Source organism: Lissotriton vulgaris, unplaced genomic scaffold (assembly GCF_964263255.1).
Source record: "Lissotriton vulgaris unplaced genomic scaffold, aLisVul1.2 SCAFFOLD_1420, whole genome shotgun sequence".
Lineage (NCBI taxonomy): Eukaryota > Metazoa > Chordata > Amphibia > Caudata > Salamandridae > Lissotriton > Lissotriton vulgaris.
In genome coordinates, this window is record NW_028253693.1 from 302,279 (window position 1) to 326,133 (window position 23,855).

Here is a 23,855-nt window from a genome sequence, read left to right on the forward strand (position 1 = left end):
CCCTCTTCTCGAATCCCCCCGAAAGTTTCAGGGAAGGAGCGCAGCGGAGCTGGCCAAAATGTTGGAAAATTACACACAAATTCCTCAACCGGCGCCAGAGTTATTCCCAATAGAATGTTGCGGATTTCCTATGGTAGCCAATCCTAACTATAACTACCTACTGGCGACTGCCAGTAGGTAATACATACATATATATATATCTGCTGAATTTCTAGATGTCTGCATTAGCATCAATGGTGCAGTGATTAGCACTTCACTGCACCGGAAACCCACTGCTGGCAATAGCATCCTACACGCCAGCAGTGGTCATCCCAGACATGTCATAACCAGTATCCCTCTGGGGGAGTTGTTGCGTTTAAAAAGAATCTGCAACACCCAGGAGAAATTTGAGGAGGGAGCAGTTGCAATGATGGCAAGACTTCAAGCTAGGGGTTACAGCAAAAGTTGCTTATCCAACTCAATTGAAAAGAGCAGAGAACGGTCAAGAGTTTCTCTACTGGCACCCAAACAGCATGACGTCAACGCCAGTGCAGACACTGTTAGACTAATAACAACTTACAGCAGACAGCATCGACGAATCCAATCTATTGTTAACAAACACTGGGCAATACTTAAAACAGATGGTGTTCTTCATGATAGGACCCCTGACAAACCAGTGGTGACATACAGACGTGCAGTTAGTAAATGTGTGTAAATGTGTGTGTCTTGTAAAGCGCACTGCTACCCGGAGGCGTCGTGGCGCTATAGACCGCTGGGGAACCCGTCCTGGCTTTCCCTGTGAGATGTTCCCTCCTGGGTATCTCCAAGGTGAAACCAGCCATCCCCGGCGTTTGAGGGGGGCCGTTGTGGAGATGAGGCAAGCTAATGCCCAGAGTTGCCGAGTGTGATCCCTGGTTAGAGTAGGCACCGAGGCGAGAATTATCGAGTCCGCTGACCCTGGTTCACCACCCTGCCGCGTCGGGAATTGAACCCTGGTCCCGGGCCGTTCTCTGCTTCCGGGTCTGCCGCCTCTAACCAGTGAGCCACACCACTCCACAACAAGCTGGTCAAATCCAGCCCTGAACTTCCCAGGGCCAATGAGTGTTTTGGAGGCAAAGGCTTCCATAAATGTTTCTCCTGTCGAGCTTGTAAATATGGCCAAAACATTACCCATTACAGCACTCCATTCTCCAATACGGAAATACCCATTCATGGCAATTATAATTGCCGCACGGAGTTCGCTGTCTATGTCCTGACATGCACCTGCGGTCTGCGCTATGTGGGCAGTACCGGCGCCCAGGTGCATGTCAGGATATTGCAGCCCCTAGGTGCTATTGTCAATCACGATGGGGCGTATCCAGTGGCGCGTCATTTTAACATCAGACATAACAGGGATCTGTCTTGTCTTACATACTATGTAATTGACGCTGTTGCCCCTCTCAGACGTGGTGGGGACCGCGATAAATTATTACGCAGATTGGAGACTCGGTACATAATCAAGCTTGACAGCAAACAACCCAATGGGTTGAATGCGACGGAGGATTTGCACAATTTTTTGTAGAATGACTGTTCAATCGCATCCACACTACAATCAGGCCACCACACCTCCGTGTTGGAGGTTTCAGCAATTCTTTACTGTGTACTTTATAATGGAGTACATATGAGTAATCCACAAGATATACACTATGATATAAACAATAATGTACTGTAGTTTGGTGACTTGCAGTCCTACTACCGTTTTCAGATTAGTTGTTTATGCTTTCAAACAATGCGGTCTTTTAAATAGTATTTGGTTATTTTTTTTGGTGGTTATTTTACTCTGTGAATATATAGGAGCACTTTTTTATTATTGTAAATAATTTTTTGTAAATAGGTCTTAATATTTATGAAGTATGACATTTATAAATGTATAAATTTTAATAAATATATAGGACTGTAGCTTATAGTCACGGTTGTACACTAAGGTGCATTCAGGGGCAATTCCTTTTCTGCACATAATCCAGCTGAGCTCTGTTTTAAGTTTCAACAACACTGCGTTAGGCTTAGTATTTAAATTTGCTTACAATGTCAGTATATGTTTATGCATTTGATTGGTCCATTGACATATTTAGCTTATTGAGTTATGAATTATGCATGCAGGCATATCATTTTAAATTCGTTAGTGGATCATTTATCTGAATTCAGGCAGTAAAGATACAAAAAAAAGTTATTAATGTATTCATACAGTAATATACATTTTTGTATCCACCAAACAGTGTTCACTGTGGTGGAATTGACATTAGCGGCATCATGTTTATCGCTACTGATTTTAAATGTATTATTGCGACATTGTCCAATATCTTTGATGTTCATTATATACATAGTGGTGTTTTGTTGCTTTAAATTACTCAATGCGGGCCACAGGTTGGATCATGTGATGCACGTGTGGGAGGTGTGGCCCATAGGTGGGGTCAGAACCAACAACATAAAAGAAAACCAAAAATACAAATGTGGTGTGTGAACAAGAGTACGCCAGTACTCGAAACGTTGCATTTTGAAGGCTTGTGAATAAATAACCTGCCTGGATATCGTGGGGTCCGTCTCTTCTTTCGCCGCGCAAGTGGAGGTCTGAAGATTTCTTGTGATATATATATATATATATATATATATATATGAAGATCCTCTGACTTCCACACCAACGGCGCAGCCAAAGAAGGAGACAGACCCCACGGCTTCAGGCAAGATGTTGCTTTTATTTAAAACCTTCCTGGCGACGCGTTTCGAGTAACTAGTACTCTTGATCACACACCATTGAATGAGTCAGCTTGTTATTTTTGAATGCTTGTTTTCCCTGACCCCTCCTATGGGCCACACCTCCTAAAGTGCATCACATGATTTGTTTAAAACATAGGCATAGAAAGGGTACATATATCGTAATGAAATATAAAAACAGACTGTTGTGGATTTTTCTATTCAGTAAAAAAAGTACATTTTGCCTGAAACAATACAGTATAACAAATGAATTCTATTTATACTTGTCAATCCGTTTTTTGTATAATTTTATAATGCTAAAATATCGCACATAAAAAACCTTTGTTGCTTCCATTTGTGATTATTGCACATATCCCATGGCTGTGTGTAACCGTTTATCATAACTGCATGAATGCAGAAGCGCCTCACGGCTAATAAAGTGACTGGTGCTATATCCTTGCTGCGTGAATGCATATACCCATGGGGTATAGACTAACCAGTAACGGATAATTTGTAAACAACCATCAGATTCGTGAATATTACTTCCGCCTATAGTTAAAACAATCATGTGATATTGAATCTAAATGGCACATGCATCAATATTGCATTTTGCGATTCCGTAATTGCGAAAAATAAGGAATCGCAATTAAGGAATTGCAAACTGCAATGCATCAAGAAATCGCAAAAAAAATAGCGATTTCTTAAAAATCCTTAATTGCGATTCTCTAATTGAGAATCGCAATTAAGGAATACCTCCCGGTCCATTCCTATGGGCCTAGAGGCCCATAGGAATGAATGGGAAGACATTCTTAATTTGCGATTCACCATTAGAAATTCGCAAATTGAGAATGCAATTTCAAAGGTGCAGGGGTGTACAAAGGACACCCTGTTGCACCCCTGAAATCTGCCTATAAGTACATTTTGCACACACACATGCCCCAAGGGCCTGTGTGTGTGTAAAATGAAACTTTGAAAAATGCACTTTAGTGCATTTTTCAAAGTGTTCGCAAATTACCATGAGGGTCAACTTCATGGTAATTTGCTCCCCTTATTTGCGAATTCGCAAATTTTTAAAGTTTGATGCATTGCATTTAAGGAATCTCAATTTGAGATTCCTTAAATGCAATCGCAATTTAAGAAATCGCAATTTTGCGATTTCTTAAATTGCGAAAATTACAAAAAAGAGAATGCATCCCAAAAATTGGCATTGCATTCGCAAACGGCCGAATTTTGCGATTCGCACCATTTGCGAATGCAATTTCCATTGATCCATGTGCCCCTAAGTGTATTGGAACTAAACCATGAAACCCTCCAGCTCATGTAATGAATATTTATTAAAAACTCAAAGTGCTTGAATTTATATACATCATAAATATTAATACTATATACACTGTACATACTCGAAAACATATTTTTTTAAAGTACCAGTGCTATTTGTATACATGTGCCTGATTGTAAGCAAGGAAACAACTGTGACAAAAACCCAAAATTTGCCAAAAATAACAAAAAATGGAATGCTGATATAAAAATGTAATACAACCTATGTACAAAATGTACAAGAAGAGAGATAAGTGTTACTTTGACACCTAACTTACTAAGTACAGTGTGTTAAATTCATATTACACAATTAAAATGTATTTGTGTCTGGCCGGATGAGTTAATCACGGTAAGTATTGCTATAGTTCGCCGAGTGGGATACAACCCGGACTCCTAACCACAGATGCAGAAATAACCATAAAGGGCCCTAAAGGGCCCCAAATGGACAAAAAAGGGGGGAAAAACAGCCGGAGTTATATATATATATATATATATATATATATATATATATGATATATTGGAGAAACAGGAAGGGAAATGCACCTTGGATTTGGGGAATATAAGTAAGCCATTCACTACAACAATATTTACCCAAGAGACTACACTGAACCAAGGTGTCCTCGATGAAAAAAATTAGAATTAACAGCAGAGGACTAATGTTTCACAAAAAAGCGGGATATTTTTTAGATTTTTAATATACAGACTAATTTTCAAGGCTTCAACTAAAAAAATCAAATAGAAAATGACATCTACTAATAAATGGGGGAAAAACAGTAAATGTATTGTAGCTGTCGGCTGCTTAGTGTACCCCCACTGCTGTAGGTGGGTCTATCACACTGAACCATGATGATGCAATACATAGTATTTTTTCATATTTTTTATTTCGCTTTAGTGATCCTATACACTGTTTTGGGTTAAAGATAATTTTTTCTTAAGATACTCTTGAGATTTTATTTATAGTTGTCCTAACTGATTATTACTGAGGAGATCTAATTAATACGAGATTTATACATGTAGACTTCATTCTTTTCCTGTTGAACTGCCTGATACTGGTACAAAGACTTATTTGATTGATCGGTGCATTTTCATGTCATTGAGCTAGCATAGGCTTTCCTCTATTTTTCTTCATCTGCCTACCGTCAGCACTGATGAACTACTAAAAGGCGGTCCAATTTCATAATACCCTTTTCTTCTTCATAGGTGCAGCAGGAGAAACGCTACGCAGCACTGGGTGTGGTGGCTTAGTGGACTAATGCGTCCACTGTAGGGGCCTGTGATTGACCTCAGGGGCACCGGTTCAAATCCCGGTGAGCCCACTCAGCCTTTCATCTTTCCAAGGTTGATACAATTAGTAACATTGAATTGGATAGCAATAAACATCTGTTATTCAGCGCCACGTTACCTTTAGTGGTGAAAGTGCGCTTTACAAATACACGTTACGTTTATGTACAAGGAATTATTGCTTATGACATATGCAGTACCGATTTTGAGAAATCAATTGCTAGTTGAAGTGTATTCAAGTTATGGCATTCAAACATGAATATTTCCAGGTGCTGCACATTCAACAGTAGGACAGTTTGTAAGTGCGCTGGTCCTCGCTACATCTGTAGCATATACTTGTTCTCTCAAAAAATGTGGCGCATTTCAACACTACTTAGATACACAAGGAAGAAATATTACCTTAGGTCTATGACAGCACACCAATACCTTTAATTATGGTTTCTACAAACAACAGTAGTTATGGTTAGTGTTAGCAAGAGTATTTAAGCATGAATTGTAGGGAAATATTGGAAATAAAAGGCAGGATTTGCCATATAAATCGAGTAACACCATATACTTTCTCTGTGTGAAGAGAAAAACTACCTTATAGGGATACAAATTCCATATATTTTACAACTGACACGTTGCATTCGAAGCACCTTTCCCTTTTTTGATCGAATAAAGCTATTGGTACCAAATATAAATAAGAATGCTACATCAGACTTTAATGTCCTTTTGAATCCATCTGCTATTTGTCCAGAGGAAGGTGGAAGAAATTCCAATCAACAGAAGGATGATCCTGACCTGTTGCTAATATGGGAATTTCTACTCCTATGCTAAGTAGCACTATTAGCTTTGAGAGTACTATAGGAGAGGCATATTTGATTTCCTACCATTTCATTTAGGCCATACATTCACTAAGACAACAAACTATGAGAAAATGCAATTTACCACTGTAACAGGATCTAATTTCAAACCTAGGAACCTTTTTGAGTTGTAAAATGAATGGGTATGTGTGTGGTTGTGGTGTGAGAGAGGTCAGGGCGATTTATTGATTGGTCTTGTATATGGCATATTATTGAATAACGCAATGACTCAAACACATTGTAATTCATTCTATTATAATCATGGTTTGTTGAATAAAAAAATCCTTAAGGAATGAAAGAAAACAGGTCTGTTACATATCGCATTATTTCATTAAAATGCAGTTGAGGCAAAGGGTTTGATTTTTGATTGTATTGTTAGTTACCCATATCCCATCACCTGCTGCACAGAGATGACTGGATTCTGCACATTTCTAGTGATGCTGCAGCCATGTCCGACAGCTCCAAAGTTACAGCTGGAGCAGAACAACTGCAAGCGTCTTTCCCTCACGTGCCAGGACTCTAAATGGTGAAAGCAGGTATCCTCAAGGGAGAAGCGGGCAGAAGCCTGCTGCATGAAATAAGACTCTTTCCATGCTAATACCGCACTGAAGGGAAAGTGAACTGAAACTGTTGCCACACATAATCCCTTGGGGGTGATGTAGTGACTACACCTGTGCCTAGCCAGTGTTTTGTCCTCAATTGTATTACAGGGAAAACATACCCAAGGGAAATTCGGTAGTGTGGTAGATACAGAACATTGTGTCACCTACACTCCAGCAGGATTTAACTCTGTTTAGCATTACCCTGATGGTTCTATGTAGTACTGAGTAACTATGTGAACAAAATACTTTTTTTCGCTCAAAGGTTTTGCACTGTATTGTACAAAACTGTGTTTCTTTTGGTTGATTGTTGAGTTCCGAGTTCTTGCCACCCACACTACTTCCCTGAGAAACCTGTGACTGCTCGCCCATGCTACCCTGGGAGTCAAATGTGGAAACAATTACACATAGCCCAGTTTGCAGTGCCACGCAGCACAAACACTAGGACACCAGTGGCAAATGACCGTCATGGTTGGGGCCCAGGAGTAAACATCTGTCCCCCCACCCGCACCCAATGAGGTGTGACACTCTACTGCATGCAGTGTGAGTTAATTGGAGGGGACGTCCTTGGATTAGTTGAGGAATCTTTGTTTGGAGCGAAGGGTCTCAGAAGCAAGGATAACGAGATCCTTGAAGGTTTTGTTAAAGACTCATCAGAGAAACTGGGTGGTAGACTCTGGATAGATACCATCAGAAGAATCCAAAAAGTAAGTTCTGTAATGTCAGACTATCAGCCCCTTTGCATACATTTTCTCCAAACATACCCAGAGTGTGTCTTTACATCTACTTTTCATGGTATCACGGAGACATTTGTCCCCCTCTCAGATTTCAAGGGTCACCAACTCAAGGAGTGATTCCCCTGGATAGGTTATGTCTGAATGAGTCCCTGAACTTGAAGCTGGCAATCTAGAAAGCTAATGCTGAGAAAGAAAACAGGCAAGGGAGATTGAGAGGAAAAAGTTGAGGGTAGCTCACCAGGAACAAGGGGAAAGGAGGTGTGAGAGACAAAAAGGAATTGGCCAGAAGCAAAACTAAATGGGATGAACAGGAAACAGAGAAAGAGACCACATTGAAAGGAAAAAGGATAATCTTTGAAAAGGAAAAGTTCAGGACAGTAGCAGACAGCTAGATCTGGGAAAGGAAATTCCACTTCAAACTTCAGGAGTACCTGTAAAGTTTCCAAAAGAGCTTGTGCACATGTATGTGGAATATCAGACCCGAGTGATGGGCCCTGATAAGGGTGAAACTGGTCTTAGTCTGCTTGCGTCAGCCCTGGCAGTTCGTGCTGCACTGTTCCTCTTGGTGCAGAGTCAAAGAGTGATTTGCATATTGCTGGGTCCTAACTGAGGTGGCATGGTGTGCAAAATAACAATGGACTAGAAGAATACAGCCCCAAGTAATTACTAGGGGTGGGTAGAACACACAGAGCTTCACTCAGTGGAATTCCACAGAGTTACATATAAACTCTGAGATATTCCGTGGAGATCCGCGAGTGTGTGAAATTCAGCACGCTATGCTGCTCATGCTGATTTTTAGCACAGGGAGCTTGTTTCGCACTGTAAAAGTCATTGCGAATGGCACCATACTGCACACCAGAGAGCACTGCCTTCTTCTGCCGCTCAAGTAGATTTCTACTCGAGAGGCAGCTTTCTCAACGTGAAAGATCGCAACAGCCCATGTTGAGAAATCTTACCGGGAGGCGTTCTAGCACCTGAAAATCTCGCTAGGGGATGCAAATTCTCGCTTGCACTCAGCAACTTAACTTTGGTGAGCCTCACACAAGAAAAAACTCTGCCACACAGTGGTTGATAGAGTTTTGCCAGAACTCTGCATTCCAAGCAGAACGGGGGAGTGGACTTATTCACCCACCCCTAGTAATTACCAGTGGCTGAGATTAATTAAAGCATTCCATTCATCATATTTTTGTATACTTCAATGCAATGCCCTAAGTGGGACGGGTATGCCCATACATGGGTTCCATGCACACTGCACCACTGGAACCATGCTATACCTGACTGACTAGTCCTAATAAGGACTAATCTGGTCTTGAGTTGCTTGTGTTCTGGTTCAGGTAGAATCTGACCTGGAAGTTCAGGCTGGACTGTTATTGGGGCCGGATCAAGACAGATTTGCATATGGAGGGGCCAAACGGAAGTGACCTGGTGTGCAAAATAATGATGGATTGGGATGTATCCAGAGTAATTACCAGTGGCTGAGATTAATTCAGACATTTCATCCTTCATTTTTTTGTGATCTTTGAGGCAACAACTTCTCCACGACATACCACTCACAAATAAATGGGTTGGAGGAAAGCTTTAACAAAACCCTATGAGCATGATGGAAACTATGCCAAAGAATCTTAGGAGAAAGTGGGATCTTCTTGTTCTGTGGCTCTTATTTGCCTGTAGAGAAATTACAGGATCCACAGACTTGCACTTTTTTTGTGGACTAGCAAGTCTTCAATCAGATGACCAAGAGTGGTGCACTCCAGATAGCTAAAGCTGATGAGCTAATGGATCAGTTGAGTGCTGCTTGTTACTTCAGTACTATTTATCTGACCAGTGGTTACGGGTAGATTGCCTTAGTAACTAGTGCCAAGGAGAAGACTACATTCTCTATGCCAGAGGGTTTGTACCAGTGTAGGCTCATGTCCTTTGAGTCCAAGAATGCTCATACCGATTTCTATCCCCTGATGAACCATGTACTTTCAGGCCTGGAAGCGGTGTAGCTGGCCTTACTTGAAGACATTACCATCTTCTAGTAATTTATGGTAGGACAACCGGAGAAACGAAGAACAGGCGTTGATCAGTATAAAGGAAGTAAGACTGACCATTAACTCTACCAGGTGGGCAGCCTTAAGTAATCTGCCTTGGGCATCATTTGGGCAATGGGAACATATGCTTATTGGATGCTAAGATCAGTCTACGATTGAGTGGGCGTTTCCAACCACCCACACACAAGTGAGAGGCTTCTTAGGACTCACTTGCCACTTCAAAAACTTTGTGACCAAATGTGAGACAATAGTAGGGTCCTTGACAACCTTGACTTCCAAGAGCAGCCAAAAGGGCTGATTTGGACTGTAGAGTGTCAGAAACCCTTTTTAAGGACCTAGATACAGCACTATCTAATGCACCTTAGTTGAAGGCACCGGACTATGCCTTTCATTGTACCAACTGATGCCTGAGATAAAGGAGCTGGAATGGCAATGGCTTAGCTTGAAGAGAAGGGTAGAGAGAATCCAGTGGCCTTTATAAGGCACAAACTGCTACCTAGGATACAGCACTTGGTGGCCTTTGAAAAAGAATTCTGTACAAAAGTGTAGGCACTGAGGGAATTCCAGTCATATTTGTTTGGTTCCATATCTGTGTCTCACATACACCACAAAGCACTCAGATGGGGTTGATGATGATAAAGGATGAGAATCAAAAGTTACTGAGATGATACATCTTATTACAAGGTCTAGATTTCACAGTGGAGGACAAAGCGGGAATTAACCAGGGGAATGCAGAAGGACTTACCTGTCAGTTTTGTTGCCAATCTGTCAGTCGGCCAAACCGTCATGCGCACTTTGTATATCTCCACCCAGGCTGTTTACAGCATGGGTGGAGAACTTGCCCAAGCCCCCAGTCCCCATCTGAGCGCTGAACTATGGTGCTCAGACCAATCACAACGCTGCACAGTAGCATTGTGATTGGCTCAAGGGAACCTGAGTGCTTCCTGCAGAAGCAGAGCAATGACGAGGAGGGAAGACGAGAAGAGACACGACGGCAAGGAGGTAAGTTGAAATGTTTTTTTTACTACTTCCCCTGCCCTCCTCACCCCGATCCTTTCCAGCTGCCACTGTGCATAGTGAAACAAAATCAGGTTCCATACTTGGACAGCCTCTAAGCATGGAGGAAAGGGGACTGAATGTCGGTTTTTTTTCCTACCGCCTACCGCCCTGATTATGGACACTCTGCTGGGGCGGGAACTACAGCCCCCAGCTCCCCTGGAGTTACGGAAGGTACTGGAGTGGCATATCAGTGGCAGAGGTGTCCCGCAATGTGGTACGTGTGCAGGACGCGCCTGGGCATGGTCCGGGCCAAGACCAGGCCAGTCTGCACCCGTCCGAGGCCGTGCAAGGCCGGGCCCCCTTTCTTGGTTTCAGACTCCCATATTCCTGCTGGTATTCACTTGGGGAAACTGTTATAGCCAAGTGAGAAGACAATGAATCCATCTTTATGGGAAAGCAGAGGAATGAAGGGGGTTGTGCTGTTTACCACCCCTCTGTTTCTATTGACTCTATGTTAGAGAGAGTAGTGGGGATAGTTACTAATGAGATTGAATTAACTGAGCGGCGACGGTCATTAGAATATGGGGCCTTGTCAACGTCGCAGGGAACAGGTGATAAAGCAGCTATTGGTGCTTTACCTGAGGAGGAGATGCTATTGCCTAAAGTACAACATAAAAACAAAGGAAAAAACTCGAATTAAATATTGGTAATGATTCTTCTTTGTCTAATTGTACAAAAGCACGCATAGACTCCTCTTTTCCGAAAAATACACTGATAAAAAGAAAAAGAGCACCTAAGAAACAGCCAGCTAGCAAGAGGAAACAACCTGCCAGGGCCGCAAGCAATAATAATCAACTGCTTTCATGGTTTCAGCACCCTCAGTATGCAAACCCTTCCAAGCATCATTCACATCTACAGACTATACCTAACACTATCTCTCCAAGTAGTGCGACTATTAATGCTCCATCCGCTGACCCTCTATCATTTTAAGCCCTTTGGAGCAGATTCAACAATATTTTGGATGAAAAGCTTGAGCCACTGATGGAACGATTGGAGACTCTAGAGAGGAAATTTGACTCCGTTTGCTGTCTTTGCACAATGTCGAATGTTAACAAAAGCGCTGACTATGTAACCCATATTATTCCCCCAATTGCACCTAAAGGACCCCCCCTTACCCCACGCCATACCATCACAAGGAACTCTTTATACCAACCTAATTGCCACCACGCAGAAAAAGCAACAGAGGCAGGACTTACTGGCCAGTCAAAACCCTACGAGGAACAGTACAACAGCAATCTCAAACAAAACTCCACAAAACAAACTTGTCTCTAGTAATATTTGTAGAACAAGATATAACCTAAGTTGTAGCAACACAGGCTGTCCCACAGAAGCCAGAGAGACTGTGTTAAGCACAGATATCCTGTACCTTCTACCAGATTCTTGCCCATATGTTGTGGTTTTAGCTAGCGTACCGCCATTGAGAGCCGCTCAAAGAGAATCTTGAGACATATTGATGATACAGAGGGTGGGGTGGGTAGGACACTCTGATAAAAGCATTGAAGGCGATTGCATTGTGGCTAACCTTCTAAGGCCCTCAAATGTGAGCAATTTAATAAAACAACAGGAAGATACTAGTGGGCTTAATACTAACATTTGCTATCTCCCTCTAGGACATTTTTACAAACCTTCAACAATGAGGCTTTTTACCCCTCCTTTAACCCCACATATGGGAATAAGTTTGCTATCTTAGAGGGTTTAGACGGGCTAGATTGACTGAGGTATATGCCTCCTGGCAGGCAAAGTTTGGCACCCAATAAGCTGACTCCTGAACAAGTTCTACGGGTCATGTCCAGCCCAAGCACAACAAGAAACTCTAATGGTTAAAAATCCTGAGTTGGAACATAGCTGGGCTATAATCTATGCTGTCATGCCCGGATTGGCTTTCCTTTATTAGCCAGTATGATGTGCTGATGTTGCAGGAGACCTGGCTGACGAACGTCACACACACACAAACGGGATTGTATGTTATTACAATTCAGCAAATCCATCAAGGTCCAGACGCGCGATAGGGGGAGTTGGCGATTTGGGTGAACATCAAAGCAGGAGGTAGCATGAAGGCCTTAGAGATAGATAACGCCAATTTCTGGACAGTGAGGTATAAAAGAGGCCTAACTATATATCTAGTTAATTTCTACAATAATGATTTTACTACTGTGTCCAATACCACATTTGTTACCTTATTTGAGCACATATCCTCTATACAGAAAACCGTAAGAGACAGTGGCCAGTCTGCGAGTTTCTGTATAGGGGGATATTTTAACACAAGGCTAAGTCTAAAAAACCCTTCCCCAGTTTATGTAAGGGATTTTAACCCCAACATTATAGATATTTCTAAATAGTTAAATAGCTCAGATGCTAGAGGACGTGAGCTGGCACCATTCTTGGCAGCCCACGACCTAGAAAATTATATTGGACATCCCATATAGTGGCACTGAACCACTCTCGACATTTTGGGGTCGAGACCAAACATCTATAATAGATTATATTTTCTAACCTTGAAGATTTCTTGCTATAAAGTAGAGTGACCCCCTCTATTTACAGCAATCCCAATCCCATTGAAGTAACATTTATTATAGCTCCAAAACTCTTATACAACAGGGAGACGGGGCTCGGGATCTGGACCCTTTATTTGATGGACTGAGATTTAAATGGAGAGCTGTAGCACCTGACTAATTATTTCAGAAAGTGATCAGTATGAACCTTTCTCTGGTGCAGGCATGCCTTGCTGAGGTCAACCGTGTTCATCCAGCAACCATAGCTTTTGCTCATCTCTGTGACAATATAAAAAAAAAGAGCTCATGGTTCCGACTAACCTGTTGCCTGATAGGCCTAGATGGCTTAAGTGGGAGTGTTCGGTCGCTAATATTCAGCTGTGGCGAGCGCTTAAGGCATCCCCAAAGAACCCCCAAGCTGTGGCCGAATCCCGCAAGCATTATAAGCGGGTTATTTCAGCCAGGAAAGCAGAACTAATAAATTAGCAATGGGACTCTTTAGCCACGGCGGCGAATGATAAGAATAGCAAACTCTTCTGGGCCGCAGTAAAAGAGATGAAGCAATCTAAACAAAAAGTAACAAAGAGTAGCTGCAATATTGCAACCCAGGCCTGGGAAGTACACTTCACCAGTGTATATTTCTTGGACTGCCTCAGTAGTGATACTCTGGCAGACCCGAATTTTGCTTTAGTACAACTGTCCTTCAAGGTAGTAGAGGTGGCACTAAATCAGAGTGTTGGGTGCAAGGCTCCCAGTCCCGATGGGGTCCCAATAGATCTCCTCAAATGCAATCCGGTTTCTAGGCACTTTTATTACTGAATGTTTTTAATAGTCTCACTTTTGCCCCTCTGCCCGATACAGGGTCAACCTCTATAATAGTGCCTTTTTTTAAAAGGGGGGATTCGCTCTCAGCCCAGTTGTTACTTGTTACAGGCCCTTATCATTAATTGATACCACCTTAAAATGTTAGGTAGGGCCTTATACAATCGTGTACAACACTGGGCAAAAGAGAAGTCAGTACAGCTTCAGATCTAAGGTTGGCACATTGGAGCAGTGCCTCAACCTCAATCTGCTAACAGGAAAATACACCATAGCCAAAAACTCCCCAATATATCTAGCTTTTATGGATTTGACTACTACATTCGGCAGTGTAAACCGCTCACAGCTGTTGTTTATTCTGATATCTTTGGGAATGGATGAAGCGGTAAACAACCTTACAACGTGGTCAAAACACCGCAGTGCCATTATGACGCGTCTTTTACAACGCAAGTCGTTACCACGACTTGCGCTGGAGGGCGCTCTAGACTAAGGAATAATAGATTTACTATTCCAACACCTTCCCTACTGTATGTAGGCTGGATAGGAATAGTACATCTTACTATTCCTAAGTCCAGCACCATACAGCGCAAGTCGTGGTAACGACTTGCGTTGTAAAAGATGCGTTGTGATGTACCGCGATCCTTTTGATCGCATTGTAACATCATACATGCGATGACGCACTAGTGCACTTTCTTGCATAGTTGCACAAGGAAATGAAGCAAGAATAAGAATTAATACTCAGGGGGGCATCTGAAGATGTAGACATCCTTAGAGGTTTGAGACAAGGATGTGTTTTAGCCCAACTTTTATTTATTTTGTATATAAATGACCTTCACCCCTTTTTACTCACCACTACTTCAGATGTCCCCAAGATTAAAGGCTCTTCCATGCCAGCATTATTATATGCAGACAATGCTGTGTTGATGGCTCCTACCCCAAAGGTACTCCGTCATTTAGTACATGGTTTTGTACATTTTATGGCACCATTAGATCTGCGCACCAACTTACCAAATCTCTTATTAGGTCTTGCGGCCGAAGTAAGGACAACTTTGCAGCCTTAAAAGTGGGCAACCAATAAAATGCACAAACGCTTTTCCTTACCTGGGAATGTACTTAGCTGATAAAGGCTCATGGCAAGCAAACATAGCATATAGTGGGGATACATTTTCCAGAGCCATCATATCACTATTTAAATTATCTTGCCCCAGGAAGGCTGTGCGGGAGGGGAGTCCTAGTTCCCTTACTGAAGATTTATAAAACCCAATGTCTCCCAATTGCCACGTATTGGGCAGAAGTTGGGGTATTGATAATTGTCACCAAATACAACTTGAATAACATAGATTTTGCAGAAAAATTTTGGGGGCACCGATTTCATGTTTGAATTTTGTATGTCATAGCAAACTGAATATCTCATTCGCTGAGGATTATATCAGTGCCCACCATTGCTGAAAGGGCTTGCAATTTGGAGAAACACAGAAGGAGGCCTCACTAGAGACATTATTAAAGACTGCCTCTCTTGCGATAAAGGTAGATACATCCCCTGGCTGGCATATGTAGAATCCTGCGTGCACAAAGTAGGATGTCAACAGCTGTTTGAGAATCCAGGCGGCCCACATACTATCAGTAAAAAAACAGCTGCAGGACGTATGCTTTAAATTAAAACATGCAGAGAGATCAAAGAAGGAGTCCATCAACTCCAGAGTGATAGCCTATCTGAACATAAACTCTGTCAGGCACACCCCAATTCAAAAGTACTTGGTAAGTCCGATGGGGCAAAAGGAGCATAGTTTGCTGTTACGACTCAGGGAAGGCACGGTTAAATATCTGTTAAGCTTCGAACTAGGATTTCAAACAAATTTAGACTCCCGTCCCTTTCAGTGTAATGGGGGATCGTGCCAATCATCGCTACATTTTTTATTATTCTGTGATTTTTATTTATTGTACACTAAAAGTATTTTATTACCATTAATTAAGAGGCATTGTATCACTGATTTTAGAAAAGCTTACAATACTTTGCTCCAGTTGAACAATGAGGAATGTATCTTCCACATTGGGCTGTTTTTGAAAATTGCTATGCGGGCTCGGTTTACAATGGCCAATTTTTACGTTTTTCTATTGAGGGAATGACATGGAGACTTTTTATTGATTGTTTTCCTATAATGTGGATGATACCTAAGTGTATGAATGTTTCTAAATATTTGTGTATTTTTTATGTATGTACTTTAATGGCTACTTTTGTAACCGAATAAAGATTCTGAATTGAATTGTTTGTGGGTACCTAAAATGAAACAAGGAGCACTTCTTAAGTGAGATGAAAGCAGAAAGGTGTTACCAAGGATCAAGACTTTTACACAAGGATGGTCAGCTCAGCAGATTTCACAGAGTTCTGCTTTTTTAATCCGCTCAACAAATATTAAGATAAGGACGCTCGCTGAATTTTCCTTTGTAAACTAAAATGCCTAGTGCTTAGTAAAGTTGTTAAACGACATCCCGAAAGAGGCAATTCTTTGTTATGAGAAGCATTGTACTATTATAAAAACAAGCTACACACATGTAGAATGGGATATTAGGCCAGAACAAAACTATTTTAATGCCCGAGATTTGTCAGCAGAGAAACATTGCGCCAGTTGTAGCTATTACATATTTTGCACTGACAAGGACAGCCAGATGCATGTGGCCACTTTGCTACTGTTTCACTCCAAAGCAAAAATGTAATATTTCACAGTGCACACATTTCACAGCCTGAACTACGGACATAGATTATTTTGACTGAAATATGTGCATGGGGGTAGATGCAGAGTATAGTAATGTGGGGCGTGGTGTCTACAAGCAAGCAGGAAAACCAAAAGTGAGAACTTCACAGGATGGACCTAGATTACCATTTAGATCATCTGCTACAATCCCACACACATGGCAATGAGGAAAACCATTTAATATTATGCATTCAAAGAAGTGACCTTACCCCGAATACTGAGATAACTCTGTGATCTCCTGATGGGTTTCCTTGGTTTACTCAAAGCCAACAGCAGTGCAGTTTTTGGAGAATCTAAATTTGAAAAGTCCTCGTTTGAAAAATGTTTTTGTTTTTTTGTTCTTTGGGCTTCACTGAAGCTCTCTGACCTGATAGCAGTATCTCTTAATAACACTGTTGGCCACACAGTCCTCTGGGTGTCAGGGACTCCTTTGCCTGGTTTTTGGGTGACTTCGGATTCCAACAGCCCAGTAGGAGATAGCTGCACGTCTGTTTGCATGGCTGTTTCAGAGCTCTGCAAGAAGAGGTCCCCAAAAGTGTCCTCAGTGGAAATACACACATCCACCATTTGTGACTCTCCGCGACCAGAAAGGTATGCATGATGAAATCCGTTAATGGAGCTGTAGGTAGTCTCCGAAGAATAGGATGAGATGGAAGAACTGGTTTCAGATGCTTGTGAGAGTTGCTGCAGTTGACCATTGGCCACTGAAAGGAAGACAAGACAGAGGAGTCAGATGATGAGAAATGAACCAATCCACTCACCCCCTCCCCTGATGGGTACATATGAATAAAATCATTAGGTAGGTAAGGCAGGAATGCATGGTTACGCACTGGAGGTTGTTTTGGAATGTTTTTTCTCATCTAAAAGAGCATTCCAAGATGGGCGCCATTATTGCACAATGTGTGCGCATGCACCATGACACACAAGCACCCATTTTTATTTTGTTTGTTTTCCTTTTGTAGCAATGTCAAGACAAGCATTGCCAAGGCCAATATCTGAGCACTCACATTGGCTTTGTCAATACTTGTATATATTTTTCACCCATGAACCATAGCGGTTCGTAAATCACTAAGGCACATTCCTCCGACCACTGGGCTAACGCTTCCTTTCCTTAATTAAAAAACCCTGCAGATTCTAAACAAGCCAGGCTTCAGCTAGCAAACCCATAAAGCACATAATGAATAAAGGAAAGCATTAATTAAGGAACACATCAAGCAACACAGCACGGCAAACAAATTACCTCTCACAAAATACATACAGAAAGAATAAACAACATGCCAGTTTGTGAAAGACACAGAGTTAATTTGCTACTTTGTAGGTATTGTATAATCCGTTATAGATAGTTGATTGAAATGCACCAATGCAATTTGATTATTAATTATCTTGCTTATACAACACATCCTAACCTATGGAGCGAACTGAACACTGGGCACATTACAAGCACGATGAAAGGTTGCAATGATTTAGCATTAAAAACAGACTGGGATAAATATAGCAAGGGAGCCAAGTGATTAGTCCTTAAAGAGCACTGTAAGCAGGGAGGGAGCAGCATGCAGAACTGCCTTTAGATGTGGCAAATGCTGTGTTTTGACACCATATAGAAGAGTTTTTTTCCTCAAAAGTGGGATACCACAAGACCTTACAAACACTGCTGATAGCGAATCTGCCCAGGATGGAACCACAATTACTTTTTATGAGGTGCAATTGGTTCAAAAACACGATTGCAAGGTTGGAGATGTGCTTAAGTGTGGAGATGTGAGTGTGCAGCGTGAAGACCAGGGATTCGCCATGTGTGGCTAAAGAATCTACATGAGTCGCTTACAAGAGCAAGTTAAAAAAATATATTTGGGATTATTTTTTCATCATTCCTTGATTCTAGTTGTGAAGGACACCAATGTATTTATGTCACCACTCAGTGAGACCATCAGCTACTAAGATTCCCAGCCATTGCATGTGAATATGTCCATGTGACATAGAAAAGCAGAAGAAAGTGAGAGATGGATGCCTCAATTTGTATTTATCAAAGCCTTTCTAATGGAATAAAGAAGCCTATTCCTTAGCACTGCTATCACACCTCACATGAAAGGCAAAATAAGGCCATTGAGAGGCTGAGAAACACAAATATAGAGGTTTTTTTGACATCGTGTACAAAGGAGCTTCGTCGTCCCTTTGTAAGACTACAATCAGTGCTTTAAATGGGCATGTACTCCCAGGTACTGAGCACCTACACAATTTTAAAGGAAGAGAACCAGCAATTTTCAGCAGGCATGCAATGCATTTAACGGGAGAGCACCAGCACTTCTCAGTTGCAAACATGCAACCTGGAATAATGAGGACTTGCAATTTTATATTTGAATTTCAAGCACAGAGTGTGATCTCAGTGAAGCAACAATGTCTGAAGCCAGATTAGCTGCGGCAGGGGTTTGCATGTCTTTCGAATGTATTCCTAAATTCTTTCTTTATCACTTTACCTTAGAAAAGCAACTTTGTAATTGGTCTGCAATGTGCAGTTTTCACTTCCTCAGGTGTCCTCAGGGTAACAACTTTCAGAACAACTGGTAAATTCTTGGCTCTAAAACAAGTCTACACTACTCGCATTGTCCAAATACTATGAAGGTTTGAGGATATTTATTATGCCTGGAATGTTTTAATGAGTCAAAATATTCCCTTTTTAAAAAAAATATTTTTTATTGTCATCAAAAGGGCAAGCAACGGCGTACAAACATCAATATGAATAACATATATCCACTTAACATTTAAATGAATCAAAAGAGGGGGGAACAATAAGACACCTCTTTCATCCAGAGAAGGAAAAGAAAAGCAAGAGCATTTACAACAAGCATTTACAATGCAATGGTTTCGCCTTTGGAAAAGTTTGAGCTATTGGCATTGTAAAAAACAAAATTTGTATTTATGTGTTGGTTTTGAAAACAGATAAATAAATGGCATTGTCATTTACATTGCCATTAGCTTAATCTCTCGCAAATGTGAGTCCTATTGTACCCTACGGACGAGCTCAGCAGACAGCAATTACTACCACACACACACACACAGAGCCAGCCACACACACACACACCCAGAGGCAGTCAGCAGGGCCCGGTGCAGCTCTTCCTGGCTATCACCTCCTTTCCCTGCTGGTCTTTCCTCCCCACACTGACCTTCTCCTGGTTGGTCACAGCAGCACATATTCTCCAGTGCCAAACGTGGAAAGCTACCGGCAAAGAAGGACCAGTCGCTGACAATAATCTCTTCCAGTTGAGAAGCAAGGACTTCTCAAAGTCCAGGTGAAGCACCAGTTACTGGTGCAAAGAAAAGGAACACAGGTTACAGATTACTTAGCTGAGCTCCATATTAACATCACTTCGCTTCCGGGATCCCATCCACGGGGTCCGGTAGAAGGTATCGCTAGGTGTCGAGCTGGTGTTTGGCGTTGCGGGCGTAAGACCATCTTCCAGATCAGCGCTCAGCACGACCATCTCTCAGATCAGCGCTCAGCTAAGTGATCTGTAACCTGTGTTCCTTTTCTAATTGTGCCTCCATTTTCTACATCCTTTCCCAGGGTGTGCCATTGTCGCCACCATCCCCCTCCCGAGACCCATGGGGTGTGGATCTTTTAAATAACAAATGAGAACTTCTCTACTTTTTTAAAAAAAACGTTTTATTAGAGCTAACTATGTATTACATCCCCACCAGCCCTGCATTCGGGCACATTGATCGCTGAACCACGAGTGATGTTAAATTAACTATCCTGACAGTCGGCGATCGTGTCTCTTTCCTCAATGCATGCCCCGAGACTGCCTGGATCCCAGGACAGCGTTTCAGGCACTAATGTAGCATCATTTTGCACCACGGGCACGCATATTGACTAGCCCAAGCACAGTGTAGTGAGATCAGTTTCTGCAAAATACGTTCAAGTCCCATAATGTTAATGTCATTTTTGTTGTCTTCTTTGTGCGTTTGTCATTTCCTTTCAGACCACAGGTTCCTCATATTTCGAAGGAACACTCACTTTTTCTGGTTTGTTCTTTTTGCACCTAATTTTACACTGACATTTTTAACTTTCACGTCCTCAGGCTAGGGTGGGCCTTAGCGCGCCCACACCACCGAGGTACACAGTTACATGGTCCTGATGAAAGCCCAGTAAAATCTACACACATATGGGCAGAAACATGTCGATCCCACTCAAAGTGGAAAATACCCAACACATTAGTTGGTAAATTTCCCGACACAGATATTTTAACTAATGCCTGGCTAACCACGGAATAAAGTTTTTTGTATGGTACAGCTTGTTGGCATTTTTTAATTCACTTATTTTTCACACTATTGTCACGAAAAACCAGCTCCGCAGTAATCTGGCGTTGCAGCACACCAGGGAGGCATTTGGCTTCTCCTGGTGGGCCCGATGATGAAGCATGTCACCACCCAGGGTAAGTGAGGGCTTCTAAAGAAATCCCTAAGTGACTTTCTTATAGGTTGATTTAATTTTTTTCTCATTAACTGTGCCTAACCAAACTCTCCTCTAACGAAACTCTCCTCTGACGACACTCTTTTGTTGTTTGACATAATTATCCGGGGGACTGAGAGTGTCTTGTCTCTTCCCTCTCTCTCTAGTTGTTGTATTTGTCAAAGATGGCAGCCCAGAAACGTGCATGCGCGAGGGGGACGGGCAAGAGCCTAAAGCCTGACTTCCCCGTAACTCGGGGCTTCGCGTTCTAGTGTTTTCGTGTTCCCGTTGTAACTCGTCACTTCCGTTGAGCCGTTTTTCGTTTGTTTCTTAGCCGTTCGTGAGATTACATCCTCGGCTCTATGCTCAAGTTTTTGATTCTGTTACTGATTCTTCGTATTTAGAACAGTTCCTGACTACTTTGTGGATACACTTCTTGTGCATCCTTATCGCCTCCATCCTCCAGTGCTTCCAGACGTACCTTCGTCTTCTGCTATATTGGACGGACCCGATTCCTTGTACATTTTCTTTCCTCCTGAGCCGGCTGTCTTCTCTCCCGTCCTGAGGGGATCCTTTGCCTGGGTTTTCGCGGTTCCGCCCGTCGGCCGGACACACATTGTTCCGTTAGCCGGCCGGACTTGCGAAGCGTAGGCTGGGGTTTCCTTCAAGGGATTATGGGAGATGTGGTCCGCCAGGGTTTTATCCCATTGTTTTTTGTTGGACTAACTGGTATCTAATCGGAGGCTGGCATTTGTTACAGTGCATGGGCATGAAGAAAGGGTAAAGCGCTAATAGCGCCTCATTTATTACCAATACCCTGCAAACTATGTTGTGGTTCCTTACATGTGTATTATTACCTTTTCAGATAAGATAATTGACACTTCCCAATTGCCTCAGTCTTGATAATCAGAGCCCCTATTTTGCACTTCATGGTAAGCGAACCAAATTTACAATTCGCATAACACTTTAAGAAAACGAGAGAAAAAGCTCCCTTTTCCTGTTATAGACAGGAGTCAGGTGTGCCGATCATTGCTGGTTCAGTATTGCGGCAGAGATCAAGCCAACCTCTATACTGAAGAGCCCTCTTGCTGTCTTTTAGGTATGATAAATAGCCTAGGTTTCCAATAATTGGTGTTTATTTGTTGTTGGTCTGCATTAACCTAACCCTTTCCTTTTAGTGCCTGCCTCTACCCGGAGGGATACCAGCCCGAGGAGTCTTGTTTCTTCCCTGCCTTTCCTTGTTTTGTTCCCTCCTTTCCCTCCATACCACCATTGTGTTCTAGTGCTTGATAGACACGATAGGTGCAGGGGGGAAGAGTTGGTCTTGTCTGCGGTTCCTGCCACTCCTGTGGAAACGAAGCTTGGATCTTTACATTGTCCTGGAGATACTGTATTGGCTTAGTATTCATCATCTTCTCTACCATGGTAGCTGGAAAGTGGAGGGAGGAAAATTGGGCAGTAACTATTTGGATCTGCTGGATAAAGATTGGATTTCTTAAGGAGAGGTAGGAAAGAGGCCTTTTTCCAGATGACGGGGAAAATTCCGGTATTAAACATAATGTTAAAGATAGACGAAATACTGGTACTTATAATTTCAGGGGCCAGTTTAAGAACCAATGGATGACATGGGTCTTGGGGGAGCTGGAATTTATAAGCGTAATCATATTGCTAATTTGGTCTCTAGTGACTGGGATGCATTCAGAGAAAGAGGGAGGACTTGGAATGGCCTGGGGGTCGACTGCACTCATAAACATTTTCCTGATAAAAGTAAACAGTGCACAAACGATAATGTGTGAAAATGTTATCACTCACTGTATTGATTTGATAGTCCGTACAGTTCATTTACAGACATTTAAATATTGTTGTGTGCTAGAAAAAAATAAAATTAACTTCTGTACAGCCTTCCTCAAGCGCACCCCAAATAGTCAGGCAGCACAAGCTTACTTGTAGCGAACACCAACAATTTAAAGTAAGAAAATGACATAACACACACCGAGGTATGGAATTAAATGCTGTATTCAAAAATGTCAACTATTCAAGGATGTCGCAATTTACAAATTCAGTTGCAGAAGAAATAGGTGATTGTGGTGAAAAATGTGACATGTGGTGATTGGTGACATCAGCAATACACTATATGCATCAACGTTTGAACCCTGCATGTTGCGCAATTTTGTGAAGTGCGTTAAGATGGGTCTTTCCAACGAAGCGAGTGCCGGACAGACGTTTTTCCCTGCTAGATCTCGTAAATAACTTGACTGGCCTCGTAAAGAGACTCCAACCAACGGGTGGAAGTCCACATTTGGATACCTTTAAGGCTCCTATCACCCAGTGGAGAACTGACAATTTTAAACCTAAAGCTATAACTTGAATGAGAAGTCCTTCACTGCTGTAGATATACTAACGCATCTATAATTCGACTGCCTATCCTCTCTCCTGTCCTGAAGTAGACCCATTTTGATGCACTTCACAAAATTGCGCAACTTGCAGGGTCGAAACCTCGATGCATCACATATGTCTGCACAACGCTCATGATTACAGTTCAAATCATACATGAATCTTGTCGCTTATGTGCCACAATTTCAAAGTCAAAGATGGAATTCTCAGGCAGAAACTTTCGTTGCTGGAACGCAGATGGTTATATTTCTACTAATGTTTACAAATAGAGTCAGAAAAGGGTGGCAGGGGCAGTGCACACTTACCAAACTTACGTTACAGAGCTGTCCTGAAATATAATCGCAGGTGGGCATCTCAAAACCTGTTCAAT

At 42.1% G+C, this 23,855-nt stretch overlaps 1 protein-coding gene across 1 annotated transcript in view; it reads right to left on the bottom strand.

Annotated features, from left to right (window-relative positions):
• The window catches only part of LOC147660886 (PDZ domain-containing protein 7-like), a gene marked incomplete at its 3' end in the record, with an annotated part of 489,505 nt that overhangs the window by 271,665 nt on the left and 193,985 nt on the right, over positions 1 to 23,855 (bottom strand). The window contains exon 7 of the mRNA XM_086951444.1: positions 16,857 to 17,351. Coding sequence (XP_086807570.1) covers positions 16,857 to 17,351 — 495 coding nt within the window. The remainder of the gene's footprint in view (positions 1 to 16,856; positions 17,352 to 23,855) is intronic.